The following is a 23,746-nucleotide window of genomic DNA, read 5'->3' as shown; positions in this document are numbered from 1 at the left end:
TGTTCACTAATGTGCTTTCCGGATTGGAACAGGAGGACTATTTGGAAATAGAAAGCAATTTGGGGTTATCTTAGAATTTGATAGCTGAAGGTTGGATATGTTTCAGAATCCTAGTTGTAGCACTGGTACTCATGAAATCTTAGTGATCCCATAAAAAAACATAAATTGTTTTGTGCTTTTTCCTAAAGAAACAAAAATATGGAAACATTTGCAGTGAGGTAGAACATTTTAATGCAAATCATCATGTATCCTGTCTGTTGCAGACTTGTGTTTGTTACCTTTAATTTTAGAAACTACAAATGAATAGCAGTGCATTCCGTCCTGCTGTCCTTAATAAAAAAATGGAACCATGTTTATCTCTTGAAACAGCACCACTGTTTCCAACTCTGAAAAAGGTAATATTCACTATATGATATATAAAAGCAGGAGTTGTGTATTTGATTAAATTCCTCCAATACTGAAAGCTCAAAATTATTTTTTGAAGTTGAGCATGCTCTAAAAATAGCACTTGTTTCTATTGCCATCTTCTGCATAATAGAATCCCAGTAATTCATTGAGGTCACCACAAGGCTGAATGTCAATTTTGGAAGAGGGCATGGAAGACCGAGGCAGCAGTCCTACACACTTAAATGGAAGAAAGTCCCATTGAACATGATGGGGCTTGCTTTTGAATAGGGGTTGTCCTGTAGGATTGTCCTGTGAGTTTCAAATTGCTGATTTACCATGAAGCTCACTTCAAGGCAAGCACCTTGCACTAAGCAGCCTGACAGGATGACCATGAGGATGAAATGGTTCAAAGTGACACATTGTAATAATATGTCCTAATCCCATAGATATGGCAACTTACTATCTCTGAACAACAATTATGAAGCTTTGCAAAGCAGAGCAAGCTAGCTGTTGATACTCTGCCCATAGCTGTCAACGTTTTCCTTTTTTAAAGGGAAATTGCCTTATTCCAAATAGGATTCCTCGCAAGTGAAGGGAAAAGTTGACAGCTATGACTCTGCCCGCCCCGCTTTAATACATCTTATGCTAGTGGAAATAATACATTTTAAATATCATGTAGCCCATACCCAGAAATTGCATTGCTTATGGCTTTTTACCCATTTGTTAGCAGTAGATCTGATGAGCAACTCAAAAAGGTTTAATTGGTAATTAAGGCTACAACTGTGTGCTCGTTTGCACTCAGGTGCCACTTGTTTCAGTGGAATTTGTTAGCTTGGCAGGGAATTGTTTTCCAAGACTATAAATAGTTATAACTGTGTCTGCTTAAAACTTGGTCCTGACCATAGCTGGTGCTTCTCCAACCCCTGCCACCCCTTAATGCTGTATTGATTTCTCATATACAGAATATTCAATAGCCCAGACTGTTTAAACCACATGCTGTACAAAAATATGTAGGCTGTCATCCAGTGAATCAGTATACACCTGTAGTGGGTCACCTGTGCATACGCAGGTGGTGGTCTCCACAGAGATTCTGCAGGAAGCAACTCACATTGCTCCCTTGTTAGCAGGAAAACTGTGGCTATGTACATAGTGTAGCTTCATTTGATCATTTCCCTAAGACTGATTCTTCTGTTTTAAGCAAATAGATAAATACAGTTGATGCATTTTTCCCCCCTGGTAGGAACTTCTAAGGAATCAGTTCCCAGGACCTAATCATGTACAGTCTTATTCGTGGCCACCAATAGCTCGCGGATGTGATTCAGTTATTATCTCTCCTGAAAATGATCCACTTCTATATCTTCTGCCAATTATTACGTTTTTGCAGTCAAGAAGTTGCTATGTATCACTGCCAGCTCGGAGTGGTGTAAGTAGGATATTCAGTTTATGCCCAAATGCCTTCTTTGTTGAAACCAAGTCTTGGAACAGTGTAGGCTTGGATTAAGCAGTCAGAATGTGTGGTGCTTTCTGTGGTTGCCTTTTGACTTGGGCTCTGCATTTGAATGTGCATCATATCACTTCTGAATGGGACTATGAGTGGCAACAATCATCTTAGTCTCCAACCAAATGTAATGTAAATGGCCATTGTAACCATGTCTTAAGAAGCAGCTTAGAAATGCAGGAAATATAGGGAACGTGGGAATGCTGTAGCCTCTGATTTGAATGGCTAAGCCTAACCAGTTGCCTGCCTAGATAGTTGTATCTAGAGACCCTGAGCAGTAGATGTTTGAATGGGCTCAGCTCATCCAAAGCTAGCTGCAAGCAATAGAACATGAGATTAACTTTTTAAAAGTTGTGATAACATATTCTTCCTAAGGGATGCCATAGAGTAAAGAGAAGGATCAAACTTTATCTGGGTAAATGCCTCTAGGGGTTGGCAGGGAGGGGGAACTAGAACCAAACAGGCCTTCTTCAGGCATGCATATTTGGCATTAACTAAATATGTACAGGGGGTCAATGAGAATGAGCGTACTAGCTTTGTCCTGCCATTATTCTCATTTCCCTCCATAAGCTGGAGAATGACTGACTGAAGTAGGACGCTTCCATGAGAGCAATGGCAAAAGGTTTGTCTGGAGCTGGTGTGCTGATCCTTTATAGCAGGCTTCCTCAAACTCTGCTGTCCAGATTTTTTTTGCCTACAACTCCCATGATCCCTAGCTAGCAGGACCAGTGGTCAGGGATGATGGGAATTGTAGTCTCATAACATTTGGAGGGCCGAGGTTGAGTAAGCCTGCTTTATAGCACCCCCTTGCATGTTTCAGTTAATAACCAATGTGCACACTTCATAATAATAATAATAATAATAATAATAATAATAATAATAATAATTTTTATTTATACCCCGCCCTCCCCAGCCAAGGCCGGGCTCAGAGCGGCTTACAAGCAATAATAAAAACAAGTTGAATGATTACAACTTAAAAACAAAATTAAAATACAACATTAAAATATTGAAATATTAAAATGTAGCCTCATCGCAGGAGGAGAAGGAAAGGAAAAAAGAAAGAGAGGGAGGGAATCAAATTGGCTCCAAGCCAAAGGCCAGGCAGAACAAATCTGTCTTACAGGCCCTGTGGAAAGAAATCAGATCCTGCAGGGCCCTGGTCTCATGAGGCAGAGCGTTCCACCAGGCCGGAGCCAGAGTTGAAAAACCCTTCATGAGGGTTATGCACAGCAAGCCATTTGGAGGGTTGAGTAAGCATGCAGCAAAGAGCAGGCCTGAATGAGAGAGAGGAGTTTTGTAGAAACAAGGCTGTTCAGAGTCTATACCACTGTGTGATTTCCCCACTCCCTTCATGGATTTTAAAAATCTTGGCTAGCTTGCATTACTTTGAACAGTGGGGTATCTTTTAAAAGAGATTTTCTTACTGATTCATGGAAATGTTTCTGCTCTTAGTATGAATTGATGTCTTGTTTGTGTACATAGCCAGTTGCATTAATCCTGTGCTCAGGACAGAAGAAAGCAGAACTGGTGTTTGAGTTTCTGGAAACTTACAGCCATTGTTCCAGGCCTATTCACCCAATATTGCTCTTACTGGGAACAAATAAGGAAGAAATACAGAGCACCAGAATTCCAAGAGGATGTAAGCATAACATGACCATTAATGCTGAAAATATGATTGAATAAATTTATCTGGACCATAAGGGAATAACAAAATATAAAATGCAAGTATGGTATAAAATCATACAGTAACATTAACTTATTAAAGTGGTCTATCACAAGTGTGACTAAATCATTCTTATACAGTTTCAGTGCCACAAAGCGAAAATAAAAATATTGTTTTAAATTGGCAATTTACATGAACTATAAAATCCATATAAAGATAACCAATTAACTACAGTTTACCAGGACGTGTATACTAGGCATTTGACTTGTGTTATGTAAAAGAAGAGGGGAGGGGAGAAGCTGAATTCATCATAGTTAATTGGATTTCACATTCTTAATTTGTACCTTGCTATGCAGATTTTTGTTCCAGTCGATAAAGCAAGTTAGAGGGTTATTACTTTCCAATTGTCTGTAGCCCTAGAAACAGGAAGCTGCTTTTTAATACAGAATTGGTCTACCTAGCTTAGTATTGTCTACACCAGGGGTCAGCAAGGTTTACCTCGCCTGGGCCAGTTCACTCCAGCAGAGATCCCTCCGTGGGCCGGATTGCACGCTCACGATTTCCGGTGTCTGTGTCTGCGCAAACACGATTTCCGGTGCTGCAGAAGTGAGTCACCATGCTGCGCCAGTTTAGCGCAGCACGCAGGGACTTGCCAAGCAGGCGGTTCAGTTTGGGGGCAGCTCATGGGCCGGTTAAATGACCCCTGTGGGCTGCTTGTGGCCCACGGGCCTTAGGTTGCCTACCCCTGGTCTACACCTACTAGCAGTGGCTCTCCAGAGTTTGATGGGAATCTTCTTAACCCACTTGGAGATGCCAGCTCTTGAACCTGGAACTTTTTGATAGCAAAACACCTACTTTTGTCACCAAGCTACAGCACTTGGTAAGTGCAAATCACTTCTAGGTAACATAACAGGAAAGCTTTCATAAACAAGAGAACAGGTTCTTTTTTCCCTTGGGTTGTCTGTGGGTCATGAATTATTAGCTAGTGTGGGTGTAACTGGGATACAGGCTAGTAGTTTTTGATGGTACTTTATGCTTTTTTTGAGATTTCAAGGAAATAATGTGACAACTTCCTTACAGGTGAGGTCCTTATAACAACCCCATATACCCTTCTGAGGTTGCTTGAATATCACAGCTTACTGTTCCTCAGGCTCTGCCATCTTGTGTTTGATGAAATTGATGTGTTGTTTGCTGAAGCCAACATAGAAGTAAGTGTGGGTTTTTGCGCATGAGATAAATGTGCTAAGATAATGTGAACTCAAAGTATATTATAAAAAAGATACAATCATAGTTGCCCCTAGCACTGATTGTGCTTTCCCCCAAAATAGTCAACTATACAGTATTGCTTATGCCAAATATACATTGCTAAAAAGTTCTTCCTGGTGCGGAACCAGGGATTGCCTGTGAACCAAAGACCTAGTTCCACCCAAAGCAGCTAGTTGATTAGTATTGTAAGTTAGCTGTCTTCCCATCACCAATTCTGCCTGTGGTTTACCCATAGTATTGCTTTTAGCAGGTGGAAAAGATAATGATGGGTGTTAATTCCTGTTTTATAGATATTTCGTATTCTAGAATATTACAAAACAGCCTTGAACGTTGAAGAGAAAGAATCTGCACCTCAGCAGATCGTTGCTATCGGAAGGCACTGGAGCAAAAACATAGAACGCTTAACCAAAGAGTTCATGAATGATCCGTATGTTGTGATCACATCCATGGAAGAAGCTGCCATATATGGCAAAGTGCAACAGGTAAAATATTAGGAGCTTTACAGCTCTCTTATATATTTGCTTTTGGATTGAAGACTAGGCTCTGCACAGGTTCACTAACTCTTGCAGGCACAAATTATAAGCACTGTGGCTTTTAAAATACTAAGTGGAATTTGGAGGTTGAGATTGGCTATGTACAGAACAAATCCAGTTGGTCAGACCTGTTGGTTAAGAAGCTGGAAACTTTAAGGGTTATAATAAGAGTAACTTCCTCAGTTCTGAGAATAGCATCAAGAATGGTTCCTATGAAACCTGCTGGTTTAGCTATGATGTGCAAAAATAGGAGGATAATAATGCTTATTATGTGTGTATGGTTTCTTGAGCTGGTTACTTGAAAGTAAGATTGAGAGGTGCTCATAATTTTTTCACAGAACAAGATCATGAATTTTCTATCCCAGAAGTGCTGATTAAACAAAAGGATAAATCAAACTATTGTGGAACCCCATCTTCATATTAAATAGGGTTAATTCAGCATCTCCATATAGAAGGTTGTAGCCAGTGCTGGTCCTACTCAGAGTAGACCTATTGACATTAATGGGCATGACTAATCTTGGTCCATCAATTTCAGTGGGCCTACATTAGGTAACATTGTTGGATACAAGCCATGGGTATTTTTATTCCCTAACGTTAAGGGGAAGCTTTTATAAAGAGTGATTTAATTTAACCTGACACATTTGAACTACATGTGACTCTAGGTGGTGCAGCTTTGCCTTGAGTGTGACCGAATCTCTACTTTGCTTCAATCATTGGACTTTACTCCTACTAACGTTCAGAAAACATTGATTTTCACCAGTTCCGTAGAAGAAACAGATATAATTTACAAGGTATTTCCCCCCTAAATGATACAGTCCAAATTGTTTAGAAAGAAAGAGTCTCCTCTTTTCTATCCTGGTTAATGGATAAATACATAGCTGAATAGGCAATAAGAGGGTGTTGCAAAAGGAAATGGTTTTATTTCTTATTTGAAAAGCCAGCTTTTCTAAGCTTTGCATAAGGCATATGAAGTGTTGTCCTATGGGAATCTCAAAGCAGGAAAAGCTAGTCACTTCCAGAAAAGGACTGGTTTCCTCTCCCCACCCCACCCCCCCAGTGGTGATATATACTCCAAATCTGATATCAGTAGTCTTAAGTGGTCAATTGGCAATTTTAGGCACTTAAGCAACTCCCCTAATGACTTTGAACTTGCATTACTCAAAAATGCCAATGCATTACAACAGAGCCAACCAATTATGATTAGTTGGCCCTTTGTAAAAGAATTGTGGGGTGAAAACCCAGACCCCAAATACCTATTTCTCAGCCAGGATGCAAAATCTCAGGTATTCCAGGTGACACTGTTTTCCTACATCAGCAGATAAGGGTGTTTTGCATGCAAGTCCAGCAGCAGGACTGATCAACTGTTAAGGCACTGGCTGAGGTCCCACCCACATGGCTGCCACTTGCTGGCCCTGGTCCTCCACCAGAGGAGCCCAGATCAAACAGGAGGGGCAGGCAAGAGGTGTTGGTGGCACAGGGACTGTCTGCCTATGGGGCTGCCTCAAAAGCAGCAAACAGAAACAGCTGGGGTTCAAAGGGCAAAGATTGATAACAGCACCCCGAGCCCTTTCACTCTCATGAATACGGCAAACAACTCTTCAAAAAAACAAACAAACATTTGCTTTTGAAGCTGTTACATTATTTTGTTTGCTAGAAATAAATATTGAACTTGAGGGGTAATTCAACTAGCTTAAAAATGTGGCAGAATGGTGTGCCTGTGTCAGAGAGACAGACAAGGAAAATAATCGGCAGGAGATGGTTGCCAGTGGCTTCTGAAACCACTGCTTGGTGTTTCAATCCTCCCCACTTTGGCACTGTTAACAAATTATACTGATGAAATGAAAGCTTTGGCTTTCATTTTTGCATTGAAGGACTCTGCGTGCCATTGAGTTATCCAAAATAAACCCCATATCTCATCATTCTTTAATTTGAGATAAAAGCAACTAAGATTAAAAAATCTACGGTGAAAGAAGTTTTCTTGCGCTCAGGCGCTGCTTTGTCAGAGGCATGAAATCTTCGTTTGCAGGAATTAAAAAAAAAAAAATTAGGTATGAGTTTAACAATGAGATTCAAAAAAATGCAGTTGCTGATAATGAGAGTTCACATGTCTGTTCAGTTGGTACCCTTTATGCAGCAGCCAGCAGGTGATAGTGGGGCTAAGAGGAAGGAGTTCAGAAGTGGAAAGGAAAGGAAAAGACCAAGGGGCCAGCCTTGGTTGCCTGTGTTCTGAAACATCCCTGAAGGGAAGGACAAAAGTCCTGGTATGACTGATAAGGCTTTGCCTTGTTTGTGGAGTGTTCCCACAACAACCAAAGTCACTGTGTTGATTCCCTTGCTGCAGGGGATGAATGTTTCTTTGGGCTGCAAAGCAGTAAGGCAGGCAACAGGGAAGGCACTTCTGGGTTGAAACAGCATAAATTGGCAACACAAGCAGTGCAGCAAAGTTTACAGAGGCAGCATTTTCACTGCTGCTGATAGGTACAAGATCTTACCAAAGAATTGATAAGCATTCCAAATGAATTGGTCTTTGTCTCCTTATTTCACAAAAGGCCATGTATTTGTTTGATATATAAATGAATATAATCATCCAGGGACACATTAGCCTTCATTTAAGGGGTAAATGAAACTGACCCTTTAGACAGTGATGGCCAAACTTGGCCCTCCAGCTGTTTTGGGACTGCAACTCCCATCATCCCTAGCTAACAGGACCAGTGGTCAAGGATGATGGGAATTGTAGTTCCAAAACAGCTGGAGGGCCAAGTTTGGCCACCACTGCTTTAGAACGTAGAAAATAAAAGATGACTCATAACCAGACTTTTAATTCTGAATGTAGCAGTGTTCAATTCTGTTTGTTTGTTTGTTTGTTTGTTTGTTTGTTTGTTTGTTTTTTAAATCAGAGCATTGTTCAGTAATTATACATTTCTTTTGTAATCCACATTGTTTGAAACCATTCTCTTTTCTAATTAGGCAGTGGAGAGCACTTCAATATTTTGTTTGAAAATGCACCCAGACATTGGATTTCATTTTGATTATGTTTTAGAGCAATGGAAGAAAAAATTTAGCTCTGGCACACATGTTGTACTAGGTAAATATATTGTTTTTCTCACATATGCTTGCTCTAAAACCTTTGTCAAAACTATAGTGACTCTCAATCTCTTTCATTACAATTTAATTAGATGTATTATTTGCTATGTTATCATTAAACTGATTAGATAATTATTGTCTCCCAAAGTGACTCACATTAAAAAAAAAAAATTTAAAGGGGGGGGGAGGTTGCCATCAGGTTTGCAGGCTACAGTTTCCAGTTCTAAGCACCCCATGTCAAGAAGCATATTGACAAATGGACATGTGCAGAGGAGGGCAACCAAGATGACTGAGGGTCTGGGAACCAGTTCTTATGAGGGAGTTGGGAAGGTTTAGCCTGGAGAAGAGAAGACTGAAAAGGGATACAATGGCCATCTTCAAATATCTGAAGGGTTGTCACATGGAAGATGGAGCAAGCTTGTTTTCTGCTGGTCCAGAAAGCAGGGCATTAACAAATAGATTCAAATGACGAGAAAGGAGTTTCTGACTATACATTAGGAAGAACTTTCTGCGTGTAAGAGCTGTTTGAGAGTGGAATGGACTCCCTCAAAATGTGACTAGATGGCCCTTTGGGTGCCTTCCAACTCTATGATTCTATGACTTTAGAAAGTGGTTACCTCTCCTACCCTGGAGGTTTTTAAACACAGGTAAAATAACCATCCATCAGGTATTCTTTAGCTGTGATTCCTGTGTTTCAGGGGGTTGGATTAGCTCACCCTTGGGGTCCCTGCCAACCCAATAATTCCATGATTCTATAAAGAAGACAAGACACACTTGGGAAAGGGAGTGAAAGGAGAGTAGGTAGAGGAGGGAATTTGTTCTTGAAGGTTAGAGCAAAGTGTTGAGCTACAAGCATTTATATCCAATTTGGACCAGGCTGATTTCCCTTTGCCTGGTCTTGCTTAAATCTCTGTTTATGTCTTTTGTTCCTTTGACTGATAGCTGAGGCCAGAGCATCCTTTTCCCTTGCTTCTGCAGCCCCAGGATAACAGGCAGTTGACATCTAGTATGTTTTGGCAGGAAGGGAGGAAAAATGCCAGGTACAGTGGTACCTCAGGTTACAAATGCTTTGGGTTTTGAACTCCACTAACCTGGAAGTAGTTGTTCTGGGTTGAGAACTTTGCCCTAGGATGAGAACGGAAATCACACAACGGCTTTGCAGCGGGAGGTCCCATTAGTGAAAGTGTGCCTCAGGTTAAGAACGGTTTTGGATTAAGAACGGACCTCCGGAACAAATTAAGTTTGTAACCCAAGGTAGCACTGTATCTTGCAAAAGTTTGCCCAGTTTCAGACTTGGAGCAACATGGTATCAAGCAGATTATAGCAATTTATGTAACATAAAACCCAGCTAAGGGTTAATCAGTTAGTAACTAAAAAACAGGGAAATTATGATAAAAAAGTTCCTTGTTTATCTACATCATTTTATGCTATTTCAAGTTCTTCTGATTGATGATTTTTATACAGCTTGCCACATTGGTGCTTTTTATCATTACCAGTATTGTAATGTTGGTTTTGCCTTGCAGCCAACATCAGTGGTTTTGAATGATATGTTTTTTGGTTTTGCTTTCCAGTTTTAACAGATGACTGCATAAGAACCTTAGGAATTACTGATGCAACTCGGGTCATTCATTTCAGTTTTCCTGCATCTCCAAGAATTTTCGGTGCACGCTTATACAGTTTGTCTGATAACTTCCAAAACTCAGTTGGAAAGGTTTGTACAAACCAAATGAACTGTTTATGACTGTGGAAATTTCAAACAAAAAAATTCTCCTTGTTCCCCTGCCCCTCCTCTATCCTAAGATTCTGCCTGTGATCTTCATTCCTCCAGCTCCACCACTCTTGCTCCTTCAATTTTTTTCTCAAAGCGGTTTTCCTTTTGCCTTAGTCCTCCTAACTCCTGACACTTTCTCCCAGAACACTCACCTGTTTTCTTCCAGGCCTATTTCTTCAGTAACATTAGATTAAATCCATTTATTCCTAACTTAAATTAAATTTTAAGTGTGCAAGTCTATCTGCTGGGATTTTGATAATGTTGTCATTTGCTTCCCTCCCTCTGCTGTCTGCCCCACTGTCAAAATTTTGGTTGCAAGGTTATTGGAGCAGGGACACCTCTTTTACTTGTTGTTGTTGTTGCTGTTGTTGTTGTTAACACCCATTATAATACCTGATAATAAAAACTGAAGGCAAATGTTGCATTTTCTCCCCCTTGCAAAGATTTCGTCTTTGGAAAAAGAACAGCCAAATGCAAAATCCATCTTGCTGTTGACAGAAAAGAGTGCACCCCATGCTGTTGGAGTAATGCATTATTTAAAACGCACAGAAACCAACATTCCACCTGAATTATGCAACTTTACATCTGGAGTGCTGGAGGCCAAAGAAGACAGAAAGAAAGGAAGACCTCTCTGTCGCTACCTTAAAGCATATGGAGTTTGCAAGTAAGAAAATACCTGTTAGCTTAGCAACTAGTTTCCTACCTTTAAAAAGACAAAGGGAAATGAAATTACTTATTCAATTCTTAAATGATATGATCACTTAATCACTTGGCAAAAGCAGATTGTCAGTTGTATGGCACAGGCATTCCTGTCAATGCTTTGCCAGGGCTATCCACCTGTTCCTCACCACCACACTTGGATAACGCAAGGCAGAGTGGTGGTGGTGGTGGGAGGAGAAATGGCTTGTTCTGCTCTAGAAGAAGAAAAAATGCACAAGGAAAGAAGTGGCTTAGAAAAAAGGTTCTGCCTTAAAATCCTGTGGAGAGGAAAAGGTTCCTTCGAGATTCTATGGTGTGAAATTTATAAGGTAGGGTTGTGGGAGAAGCTTGATGGACCATTGATCTCTTTGGAAAAATTGGCCCAAAATAAAGATTGAGTTCTGTGAAACAATGTTTTTTAAAAAATTAATAAATGTAGAAACAACTTTAGTTTTTTATATTGGGAAAATTCTTTCTTTTTAATGAAAGATTTTATTTGATTTTGGCAGAAGTTTATTTAGGATATCTTTTTCTGTAGACAAAATTTATATAGTGTCCTGTGAAATTTTCCTTTTAAAATAACCTGCATATGATTTTTTTAAAAAAACATCTGGCATATGGGGGGACTATTCAAAAATGTATTTTTTACTTGTTCTCTGAGACTGTTACATTTATACCAGCACCCAGAGTCTGCATCCTTCAGCAATAGCTGGAGAAGGCATAGAGACTTTTAAAGAGGAAAATGCATAACTTGTAGACCAGGCTTCCTCAAACTCGGCCCTCCAGATGATTTGAGACTACAATTCCCATCATCCCTGACCATTGGTTCTGCTAGCGAGGGATCATGGGAGTTGTAGGCCAAAAACATCTGGAGGGCCGAGGTTGAGGAAGCCTGCTGTAGACAGTAGTATTGTGCATTAACAAAGAGAAGGCAATTCCTGGTGTGATTATTAAAGCACTTGGAAATGCGCATTCTGCATTTAGGCTGTCATTTTAACCTAAGTGCATGAGCTGTACCACCAAACTACAGTCCTTTCGATTTCTCCAGGGAATCTTGTGGAATTTAAGTGAGCCACCTCCTGTATGGATGGCTACTTTGGGGCTCACATAAGTCTTTCTTTCTGAATTTATTTCTGATGGTGAACTGGTGTGCCCTAGTGTACAGTTTGGGAATTACAGCTCTTGAGTTTTGTGAGTTCTGCATTTTTTCCTGCTTTCCATGGCAGTTATAGGGATGGTTTTCATTGGCTTCATTCTTGCAAGCAACCGTAAGCCAGGGTCAGAAATAAGCCATTGCTTTCCATGAGCAGCCAGGGTACTCTTGCACAGATGCTCCTGCTCTGCCTTGCCTGCCTCTGGAAGAAACAAGCAGTGAGGATTGGTTTAGCATTCATAGAATCATAGAATAGAATCATAGAATCATAGAGTTGGAAGAGACCACAAGGGCCATCGAGTCCAACCCCCCCGCCAAGCAGGAAACACCATCAGAGCACTCCTGACATATGGTTGTCAAGCCTCTGCTTAAAGACCTCCAAAGAAGGAGACTCCACCACACTCCTTGTAAGCAAATTCCACTGTCGAACAGCTCTTACTGTCAGGAAGTTTAGGTGGAATCTTCTTTCTTGTAGTTTGGATCCATTGCTCCGTGTCCACTTCTCTGGAGCAGCAGAAAACAACCTTTCTCCCTCCTCTATGTGACATCCTTTTATATATTTGAACATGGCTATCATATCACCCCTTAACCTCCTCTGCTAATGCTCAAGAGTCTGTTTCTCACCAAACAAATCACAATAAGTCAGCCAAGGAGAGAAACATCCCCCGAGTAGTGGGTCATATGTAGTGTTAAGCAAAACGTCTTAGTCTGTCTCTTCCAGATGCAGACAGGCGGGCTGGAGTGGAGTAGAAGTTCTTTCAGCATTGAGTACTGGCATACTGCACAGGAAACTGTGGTTTATTTCTGGCTAGGGCTTACTGTTAAGTACAAAGCAGGCCAACAGATTCCATTTACCGGTGTCACCCCACTTAAGCATGATTGATGCACCCATGACTGCATATATGTGTGGCACCTGGAAAGGAATAATTCAAACCCGGAAATCACGGGAGAGAGCTGGAGAGTCATCATGGCTCGCAAGGAGACATTCCCAAAGATGACGTCAGTGAGGATAGAGGAAGCCCAGAATAAATCAGAGGTGCAGCTGCGCTTTGTTTATGTTTCTCAGCCTAATAGCTGGTGTGGAAAGGGGGGGGTAGTGCTTTGCTGCACATCTCCCATCCTCCTGCCAGCCCTAAAGCTTCAATTCTAGTTGTGGATATTTTTGGATACAGTATTTTTGGTATGGATTGAAGAGACAGTGACTTGGGCACACTTGGAGCCAGTGTGGTGTAGTGGTTAAGAGCGGTAGTCTTGTAATCTGGTGAACCGGGTTCACATCTCCGCTCCTCCACATGCAGCTGCTGAGTGACCTTGGGCTAGTGACACTTCTCTGAAGTCTCTCAGCCCAACTCACCTCATAGAGTGTTTGTTGTGGGAGAGGAAGGGAAAGGAGAATGTTAGCCGCTTTGAGACTCCTTCGGGTAGTGATAAAGCAGGATATCAAATCCAAACTCTTCTTCCAAACTCTTCTTGCAATGCGCTCTATGTGGGTCGACCTTTGAAGGTGACCCAGAAACTACAACTTATCCAGAATGTGGCAGCTAGTGGTGACTGGGAGTGGCCGCTGAGACCATATAACACCAGTCCTGAAAGACCTACATTGGCTCCCAGTACGTTTCCAAGCACAATTCAAAGTGTTGGTGCTGATTTTTAAAGCCCTAAATGGCCTCGACCCAGTATACCTGAAGGAGCGTCTCCACCCCCATCGTTCAGCCCAGATGCTAAGGTCCAGTTCTGAGGGCCTTCTGGTGGTTCTCTCGCTGCAAGAAGTGAAGTTACAAGGAACCAGGCGGAGGCCCTTCTCGGTAAATGTGCCCTCCCTATGGAATGCCCTCCCATCAGATGTCAAGGAAATAAACAGTTATGGGACTTTTAGAAGACATCTGAAGGCAGCCCTGTTTAGGGAAGTTTTTACTGTTTGATGTTTTATTGGGTTTTTAATATTCTGTTGGGAGACGCTCAGAGTCGCTGGGGAAACCCAGCCAGATGGGTGGGGTATAAATAATAAATATTGATTGATTGATTGATTGATTGATTGGGTGCTTAGAGGGTATTCCCCACTTTACGTGCTTTCACTTGTGCCAGGAACATAACCCCTGCATAAGTGAGGAGTCCCCTGTATTCTTACCAGCCACCTGTATTCTTGTCACCTTCCTGGCATTTCCTGAACTCTTTTTATCATTATTCTGTCACAGGGATAAGAAACGCTGTCCAGATCGACATCGAGTGAGTTTACAAATAGATATGCTACAAAAGGCAACAAATGAAACTTTGCCTGCAACTGGAAATGTAACAGTAAGTTAGTAGTACGGCTTCATTCTTGCATCTTAAACATGCTGTATCTATCTTCTGGTGGAAGAAAGTTCAGGCCCCAGAGCATGAAAGAATCAGAGCTCCAGATAATTTCTTATGATCGTCTGATCACAGATCTTCTGCCTTCCCAAACTTCATTTTACATAATAAAATGAATTTTCCACTGCAAATCTTTCACAGATGATTCCCCCCCCCCCTATAGCTGTTTATGCTGGCAAAAGTAAATTGAGCTTTCTTTCTGGAAACTGGACTGTGTTTCATAATAGGCATAGTTGGGAACCAGAGCAGCAGTCCTTTTAGTTACCGTAGGAAGATACCTTAGATTTCCCCCCAAATTTTTGGAGAACCTATGGTTGCAAGCTGCTATGTATAAATCAAAATAGACACGGGCCTTGTCATCACTGTTGTAGTATATTACTCAAATTAGATGTGAATGTTGAAGATCCGTTTGTTAACAATCCATCTGCTGCAATCAGACAGAAAGTGGGGCAGAGCAGCACTCAGTCTGATTTTAAGCTCCAGAGCAGAGTGCAGCAGTCAGGGGGCTCAGACTCTCACAGCCCTCTTTCAAGGTATTGTTCGCACTTGGGGAACTAATGCTGGAAGAGAGCCTGGCTGAGAGGTTGTTGATTGGTGATACAGCGAAGGAAGCCTTGGGGGGATGCAGTCTCTCACTTCCTTACTTGCACATTCTGTATAATTCCAGTAGGTTTGGATAAAACATACAGAGGTCCTTCACTTGCATGTAGTTTAGGTCTCAGAGACTCGGCTCATGTGGGAAAGAGAGGGAAGGGAAACAATCAAAGAGATTTGTTAAAAGTGCCAGAAATGAGGCCAGAACATGAGAAAAGTGCACCCTCTACACATGCAAGGATGTGGTGAAACCTTTTGGAATGTTTATTACAAGATATGTTTTACATGTTGGTATGAGTTTTCTTGTTTGTTATTATTGCAATCTGAAAAAGAAGAGTGCTGGAAGCAGGTGAATTTAAAACAAACATTTAAATCCAGTGACTTGGGAATATGCCTATTTGCTAAAGTTGCAGCACTCCTTTTCACATGTATTTTCCCCCTTTCAGATCCTCCCTCTTTTTATTGTGGATGCCACAAACTACTTTGGCCGCATTGTCAGTAAACAGAAAGATCCATATGCAGCTCTTGCCGATGAAGTGAATGCATATTATAAAAAAGCTAAGAATCTTATCCCTGCTGACCCATTAGAGAAGCTAGCAATGTATGGATTACGTGAAGAAAACACTTTCCACAGGTAAAATGTTTCGCTTCTTCTGCAAACAAATTTTGGTATAATCTAGCCTAGCGGTTTTCTATGCCAGTAAAAGCTATTCAGACCTAGGCACAGAGATGTACAGCTAACAATATAATCTGTACAACATAATTTGTAAATGTTCAATATTTCTAGATGCATTACTTTATACAGGCTTGCTTGGATCCCCCACTCCTTTCTTTATGGGTGCCCATGGGATCATCTGGGAAGCACGTAGCCTCAATATAACTTCCATAAAAAATGTAAACACAAACCTTTAAAGATAGATTTGTGCTGGAATGGCTGGTACAGGGGGAAGAACTGTGTGATCCGAATTCATTGGTGTCATAGGCACTGTACAGTGGGTGCCTGTGAAGTCATGAAGTCTCATTAGCAGAACTCACCAACAATGTTGCTGCTACAAGGAAGGGAGAATTGCATTTTAACAGCAGAACTGAACTGCAGTTTTAGTCCTAGATTTCTTGAAATCTGGAAGGAAGTTTACGAGTATAGCATCACCTCTTAAAGATAAAACTTCTATACAAACACATAAGAATTCTGTTGGTTTAACTGACCTTATATGTTGGAAATTTTTTAATTCCCCTTTCTTCCATTCTGTTACAGGGTCCAGGTGCTTGAAGTACCATCCAAGGGAGAGAACTCTGTATTTTATAGCGTTCATATCAAGTATATAGATGAAGGCAGATTTGGTGAAGTTCAAAATTATAAATTGCTTTACTTACCTGAACAATTCCAAGCTTTGCCCCCTCAGGCAGTGGAATTTATTGTTTGTCGAGTTAAACCCATTGATAATGAAGTGGAGTGGAATCCAAAAGTAAGTTTACTCCTTTTTCTTACCTTCATTTGTGTTACGGTACACAGAGAAGTCGGTGCCTAAACTTGTTTCAGTGATGGCCAGCTATTTTTTTGTTTCGTTTTTTTTAAAACAACTTTTTGCAGGTCACTAGCTTGTATTAAGCAAAACATTTGATATCTGAGGATTTTTTCTTTTTTGTTAGGTTACGAGATACATTAATCAGATGATCAGAGGGAAACCTCATGAAGCAAAAATAGTACTTGCTTTGGGAAACACAATTTGGGTGGATCCAGTGGTATGTAGCAAAACATTAAATATTTTATCTTAACTGCCTAATAAATTCCAAAGTGAACTTCTTTTAAGTTGGTACTGAGGAGTCTTCCTTCCTTCCTTCCTTCCTTCCTTCCTTCCTTCTTTTGAATATGGGATACTTTGAATGTGGTATGAGATACTTGCCCCCGGCTTGGTGGTTGTATTATCAGGTGCTTTTGCTGGGATATTATAGACTTAAGGACCGTGAAAAGAATTATTCACTGAGGTTTGGTTTAGAAGTCTCCAGGACTGCCATCTTAGTATTTTAACAATGGATAAACAGATTCTACAAATGGTTTGGAAAATCTTCCCAAACATTTGAGCTGCTAGTTTTTAGAGGAGGCATTATTGACACAGCACAGTGGGCAACTTTGATTTTAAGAAGCACTTAGCCACATCTGTATTAGTGATGAAAACATTAATAATTTCTCTGGTGGGAGATTTCTGTGTCCAAAAGCACAGAAATTTTTGCAGGAAATTTTTGCAATCCTTACGGATCATCACAGAGATATTGAAATAGAACTGGGTTTAGCTATGCTCTCTTTATTTATTTAAAGGGTGCAGAAAGGATCTCCCTTGTAAGAATCTGATAAACCACCTCCTTGTGGCAGCACACATGCATCTGGGATTAGAAAGATGCAGTCAGATGTACCATTCACAAGTGGTGTGATAGGGTATGGTTCTTGGTTTGACTGTGGTGATCAGTAAGGATTGCAAAAACTTCCTGCCAAAATTTCTGTGCTTTTGGACACAGTAATCTCCCACCAGAGACAGACCAATGTACCAATCTAAGCCATATCTAAGGGCTCTACTCTAGTTGATAGTTGCAGCAGAAGGAAGGAAGATAAGGTCAGTTTCATAGTCATAACTAGGAAGTTTGAGGGATGAAGGAGCTGCAAACTAGTGGTGTGAAAGCAAATACTACTTATTCACAATTAAATTTCAGGTTCGTGTCACCAGACTTCTAGATCTGAAAACGTCTATTAATGAATACAATATTCGTTCTGAGATCCTGTCTACTGGAATGGGAACTGAAAACCCAGATCACATCAGTGAACTCCAGAAGTTATATAGAGATGCTGAAATGGTTCAAGAGGAAAAGGAATTACCAGCATTGTAAGGGAGTGACTTCAATTTCTTTTTTTAAATAATGAAACTTTAAATTTTCAGCTAAGGGATTGCATTAGCTGGCATTCTGTTCTCCTTAGTTTTATACCACTTACATTTTAATAACATCTGTTTAGGTAGTTTTCAGGGGTGTTGCAGTATCATTCTCAAACTGGGGTTGATCTGTTTGAGCATTAATTACTTGGTTTGATATTGGTTTTACTATACTTTACAGTTTATGATGTGAGTCACCTTAGGATGGCTATATAGTCCTTGAAATGCAATGTATAAATAAGTTAGTAGGGCTTTTGCGCTTGGATACATATGGACAAACTACTCTCGCTATTCTGGTAACCTCTGTTGTTGAGCTTTCACCACATTTTCTCTGAGAGCTCTCCTTGTTTAATAGGTTCAGTTCCAAAACTTGTCTTGGGGTGGAATGTCTTGAGTGTCTGGGGTGTGTGTAGTTGGTTTCTAGTGTGCTGGAGTCTCCAATTAGTTTCTAAGGCTGAGATTGACTAGAGAGAGAAGGAAGCTTCCCTCCTAGGTGAGTCCTTTCCCAAATGTCTCTGTGGTGATTCTTTTTTAAACCAGAAGTTTGGGGCGGGCTGCATTTGAGCAGGGAAAGGCTGTTTAACCCTTTCTTCTTGTGTCATTTTCTAACTCAGAATCAGTGTGCCCAAGCTTCTGTTGCACCCAAAGGTAAAAATCTTTGCACCAAAGGATTAAAAACAATGCAGGGAGTATAATTTTTGAGCCGGAAAATGACACAAGTAGAAAGTATTTCATCATCTTTCCTCATCACAGCCTTTTTCCACGCAGACATTCTGCCCCAGCTGGAGGTTTAAAAAAGCAGGAAGAACTGCAGAACATGTTGAAGCCTAAATGTGCCTTATATTGGCTGGAGACCAACATCTGTGTCTGGACTGCTGCCCAATTCAATGAGTAAAATGTTCTTTTAAGCAAAGTGCACTGTAACATCTTACACACCCCTTTTAGGATACATCCACTGAAGTGTGGGGTTAGTGAGCAGGCCATATCTCCTTCACAAAGCATCTTGGACCAGGCTACTCTCAATTCACAGGCCTCCAAAGAACAAGCCGTATCCAATGTGCAGAATGATGTGCAAGAGGGTGATGTTATTACAACTCAGAGTTTTTCTCAAGAAACTTTACAAAATCATCATGGTAAGTATGCTGCCTTGAAAGGACCTTTATGATTGATTGATTGATTGCACGCACGTGTGTGTTATCTCCAGATAACGGAACGTGGCATACACACTGCCTTCCATGTCCAATTTATCCTCACAACAACTCTGAAGTAGCTTAGGCTGAGAGTTAGTGACTGGTCCAAAGTCACCCAGGTGGCTTCATGGCTGAATGGGGATTACATGAAAAGAGTTGGCTTCGGAGCCTAAAATTAATATGCAATAGTTTAAAGGGCGCAATATTATAGGATATATAATATAGCGCAACAATTGCAAGTAGTCTTGGATAAAAGAAATAGTCTTGAACCCATTTCAGTCTGGATTCAGGCCTGGTTATGGGACTGATTCAGCCTTGGTCTCCCTAATGGATGACCTTTATCAGGAGAAAGATGGCAAGTGTGGCTCTATTACTCTTTCTTAATCACTCAGTGACTTTTGAAATCATTGACCATGGGATCCTTCTGAACTGACTTAGTGCTAGTAACCTTCAGGCTGGATGTAGGAATCAGACTTTTAGTGTTGTGGCACCTCCCCTTTGGAATGCCCCCGCTTTGAATATTAGACAGGTTGTCTTTTTGGCACCTACTGAAGATCTTCCTCTTTCAACAAGCCATTTAAGTTAATCTTTTCCAGGCTGCATCTGTATTAGAATTGCTTTTAAGGAGTTTTAAAGATTTTTTGTTTGTTCTATTACTTATTATTTGTGCTCAGGATAGGCAGATATAAATTTAATAAATGGAATTCAACGTCATACTAATATGATTGTTCTGTCAGCAAACTCATTTATGCTTGCTAGGTGGAACCATCCCCCCCCCCGTGTGTTCTGGGGTGGGGGAGGGTACTACTGATCCTCCAAAGCCAATTTGGGGGTGGGCTAGTGAAACTCCCTGTGCTGGCTTCCACTAGCACAAGTGTTAGCTGAATCTGGCTCCGTTATAACAATAATAATGAATTGCACTTACAAGTTGCTTTTTTATATACAAAAAGTAACCCAATGCAGCTTGCCAAATGTGAAATCTTCCAGTTGCCCATATAGTTTTACTGAAGTCCTGTATTTACAGTGTGTGCTGTGTAAAATTAATTTGTTCTGTCTTTCATTTAGACGAAATGACTGCAGCTAAGAAAGCCGATGAATGTCTACAGCCATTTCATGAATGGTATCAATTTTAAGTGTTTTGCGTGGAGCTTTTGTCGTTCCCAGTCCCAATGCCTTGAGTGGGTAGCAGGGTTTTTTCTTTTCTCTCCTTCCCTATCCCAGACCACCAAAGGCAGTTTCATGCCATTCTTTGAAGAGGTACAGGCATGGACTTTGGCAAGCCTTAAAAGAAAGGGAACTCCAAAGTTTGATGGGGACAGTCTCTGTGAGTCCTTGTGGGTCCTTGAAGTACATAGTGTATTTCAATAAAACATTACCAAGGTTAGGCTGCTTTGGGATTTCTAGGCTATGGCTACAAGCACCTGAAGATGGGCCATAGTGTTGGCACCATCTAAAGGCACAGAGCTGCTGAGAGCACCCCTATATCAAGCATGTATAGTTCAGCCTTGAAAATATGAAGGCCTGAGTGCTGATAGCTGGTTCTCTGGAGGTATGCAGAAGGACTCTAGAAAGCAGTGGGTTAATGCCCCCCCCCCCAAGAGACAGAAACAGGTGAGTTGAAACTTGAGTCCTGGGCAACTCCAAATTGCTGCCCCTCTAGCTCTTTTCCTGACCTTGTCTAGAAACAGTGTTCAAAACTCCCATTGTTCTAGGCGTATTTTGCAACACAGAATTTCATTAGCGCAAGTAGTTTCTGAGCTATGGGCACAGTACTGCACCTAAGATTTCAGATTAACACTGCAGAGTAGAAGGAAAGGAGGGCCGTTTTCTGCCTCCCCACTTCCAGATACACTCTGAAGACTGGAGAAGGGACCCTTTTATGAATATTAGGGGGGTGGGCAGGGGAAGATTAGACCATGTGGAAAATGAACATAATATTTTAGCTGCAGTTCGTTCATGTTCAGGAAATATTGTTATAAAATAACACACCTAGTCATTCCATTGTTGCACCCATAACCTAGTTTTAAGGTGCCATTTAGCTCCTAGCTTTCATATCTGTTTCTAACACTGTCTCGAAAGGGAAGCTTCTTCTTTCACTTAGCTCTCTCATCTGTTTCATTGCTTAATTTCTCTATTCTTCAACTTGTTCTGACAGTCATTTTCTCTCCCATCTGCAGCTCTCATCTTCTTGTCTGTTTAATATATCAAAAGTCTTTTTTGTTATTCTGAATGCTTTTTCTTTTTGTCAGTTTGAATCTGCTTTCTCCCTCAGATCTCCTAGGCACTGTTAGGGTTATTAATGGAAGCAAGAAAGCCCAAATCAGGGCACCAGACCATCAGTGGCCTGAGACAACTGTCAGGGCCTCCTCTCCCCACCTTCCCTAGGGCTGTCTAAGGACATGGGCTCTGGGAGAAGGCAGAAGCAAGGAAGAAGTCCATTTCAGGGAGCAAGTGCTGGCAGCTGGTTCTGGCAGGGTGTCCTCAATGCCCTAAGAGAACTGATGGAACAGCCCCACCTTCTCTGGGAGTCTTTAAGACCTTTGTATCCCGAGGTAGGGCAAGGAGACCTATGCCAGGGAGCAAGTACCACCAGCTGCTGAGAAGCCCATCAGTCAGCCAGAGAGGAATCCCCTGCACTATAGTTTATACCATTTCTTTGTTTTAGTATTTTTAAGTGGTAAACTGCATTGGGTCTTGGCAGGAAACAATTGCAATTAAAACATAGAACTGTTTTCTGGAGTCCTCTAGGAAAAATCACTCACTATGTGTGAACCAATTGCCCAGCCTGTATATATGATAAAAGTTTGAGATCTGTATGGTCTGTTACAGTTTGTTGTTTTGTGGGACAAGGGTATGTATGAAAAACCAGCTTCAGCCATATTTCCATTGCAGAGCATTGCTGTGAGGGGGGACCCTTAATGGAGCTCCATCACCCCACCCCCGCCAATATACATCTTCAGGCTCTTCTGTCTAATTTGCTATTTTTCCTCTTGTAATGTTGATATTATTTTCCACATGGAGGTTGAGTCCAACCACAGCAGTTAACCAGATGCTCCCGAGAAGCTCACAAGAAGGGCCCAATGGAGAAAGCCAGCCTCAGCTTTCCCAGGCATCTGCTAATCGGAGGTAGGCTGCTTCTGAAGAGGATGTGCCTTTATTGGCTGTCACTTTTGGCATTATCAAACCTTTTTACTATATGTTGTAGAATCGAGCAGTAGCATTACATGGCTTGTTAACTGAATTACTCCCAGGATATTGGAAATTCCTATGTAGAATCCATTTTAACCACTGTTTTTCATTTTTTTAGCTTCTATCCATCAATAAAATGGTTTGAAAAGCAGGATGTTGTTGTTCTGAAGATAAAATTACAAAATATTACCAGCTACGACTGCAAGTTTTTCTCCCAGAGGATCGTTTTCAGGTAGATAGGAAATATTTCACCAAAAAGGATAATAAAAAATGATTTGTTTCTGTTTTCAAACTAATATTTTAAAACACTGTCAGTGCTTCTGTAGAAGACAGATTTTATTTGGCTGATATGGAGCTGCAGAAAAATATCATCAAAGAAAAATCAGCTTGTGACCTTAAGAATGGCGAACCTGTCATTACCCTTGCAAAAGAGAAGGCTGAACCTTGGTGCAACTTGCTGAAGCACAAAGTAGGTTGGACATTCAAAAGTGGCTTATGTATCTTAAAATATTGGCATGGTAGACTGAAGTATTCTGAAATGTTCCTTCCAACAGAATCCCCACGTCTCCTTTGATTTTGATTACTTGGATTATTCTGAAGAAAGAAGTCCCTTTTCTGCTGGTAAGCCACTAATTGCATTTTGTGTATACATGCCTCTTCAGTCATAGAGGTTATCCAGGAGTGGGCTACTCTTTTCATTTGTTTCAGAGATAGGACTGCAAAGTACTTCTTGCTTGGTCCCCTTCAGTGAGAGGAGTCTCTCTCTTTCTCTCTCTCTCTCTCTCTCTCTCACACACACACACACACACACACCCCACTGCTTCAAAGCAGCAGGATTTTCACAGAACTTCGATTCTTTCTCTTTCTTTGTCATGATAGCAAGTAGTTTAAACATTTCTGTCCCTGATACTTATGAGGGAAATGCCTGCTACAGATCTGTTGCATACTCTGTGGAGGGGCGAATCAGAGGTGGCTGCAAGGAGGAGCCCTCCTGGGCTAGCATCGTAGGCAGTCAGCATCCTCCTTTTAGCTGGAGTGGTATAAACCAATGTCTGATGACTCTTGTTCTGGTGGACAGGAAATATGGAAAGAGAGCCTGTGGTTCACAGGGACGTCTGGAGGGTGGATGTGTCTCTGTGCACTCTCTAGGGCAGGAGCTCACTGGGGTGCTGACACTGGGTTACACTAAATGCATAGTGAACAGCTACCATGTCTGGTTTATTGGTTTGTTTGTTTGTTTGTTTGTTTGTTGGTTGGTTGGTGGTTGTTTTTTAAGAAACAAAGTGTTTGCTCTTTTTTCAATCCTTTTCATAAGCTACTAGAATGAAAGCGTTAGAGATAATATCTCTTATACCCATTCTCAATTATTTGACTTCTGATCTGCATTTTACACACACACACACACACACACACACACACACACACATCACCATCTCCTGTAAGGGT

The 23,746-nt window shown here is 41.1% G+C and overlaps 1 protein-coding gene across 10 annotated transcripts in view; it reads left to right on the top strand.

Annotated features, from left to right (window-relative positions):
• TDRD12 (tudor domain containing 12) overlaps positions 1-23,746 on the top strand; it is a 68,086-nt gene that overhangs the window by 11,425 nt on the left and 32,915 nt on the right. For all 10 annotated transcript variants that reach the window (XR_014567082.1, XR_014567083.1, XR_014567084.1 and 7 more), the window contains exons 13-32: positions 291-395; positions 1,628-1,810; positions 3,368-3,524; positions 4,629-4,756; positions 5,105-5,296; positions 6,010-6,138; positions 8,315-8,432; positions 10,003-10,142; positions 10,646-10,866; positions 14,250-14,349; positions 15,447-15,634; positions 16,256-16,466; positions 16,651-16,743; positions 17,707-17,876; positions 18,867-19,054; positions 20,177-20,231; positions 22,139-22,237; positions 22,419-22,532; positions 22,616-22,769; positions 22,855-22,921. Coding sequence is in view for 7 of the 10 variants with exons in the window: in XM_083750429.1 (XP_083606555.1) it covers positions 291-395; positions 1,628-1,810; positions 3,368-3,524; positions 4,629-4,756; positions 5,105-5,296; positions 6,010-6,138; positions 8,315-8,432; positions 10,003-10,142; positions 10,646-10,866; positions 14,250-14,349; positions 15,447-15,634; positions 16,256-16,466; positions 16,651-16,743; positions 17,707-17,876; positions 18,867-19,054; positions 20,177-20,231; positions 22,139-22,237; positions 22,419-22,532; positions 22,616-22,769; positions 22,855-22,921 (2,812 nt within the window). In the remaining 3 variants the exon portion in view is untranslated. The remainder of the gene's footprint in view (positions 1-290; positions 396-1,627; positions 1,811-3,367; positions 3,525-4,628; positions 4,757-5,104; positions 5,297-6,009; positions 6,139-8,314; positions 8,433-10,002; positions 10,143-10,645; positions 10,867-14,249; positions 14,350-15,446; positions 15,635-16,255; positions 16,467-16,650; positions 16,744-17,706; positions 17,877-18,866; positions 19,055-20,176; positions 20,232-22,138; positions 22,238-22,418; positions 22,533-22,615; positions 22,770-22,854; positions 22,922-23,746) is intronic.

This window comes from Podarcis gaigeae (genome assembly GCF_964106915.1).
Source record: "Podarcis gaigeae genome assembly, chromosome: 8".
In the NCBI taxonomy this organism is placed as follows: Eukaryota; Metazoa; Chordata; class Lepidosauria; order Squamata; family Lacertidae; genus Podarcis; species Podarcis gaigeae.
The sequence above is the reverse complement of the archived record's forward strand: the minus strand, read 5'-3'. Positions and strand labels throughout refer to the sequence as shown.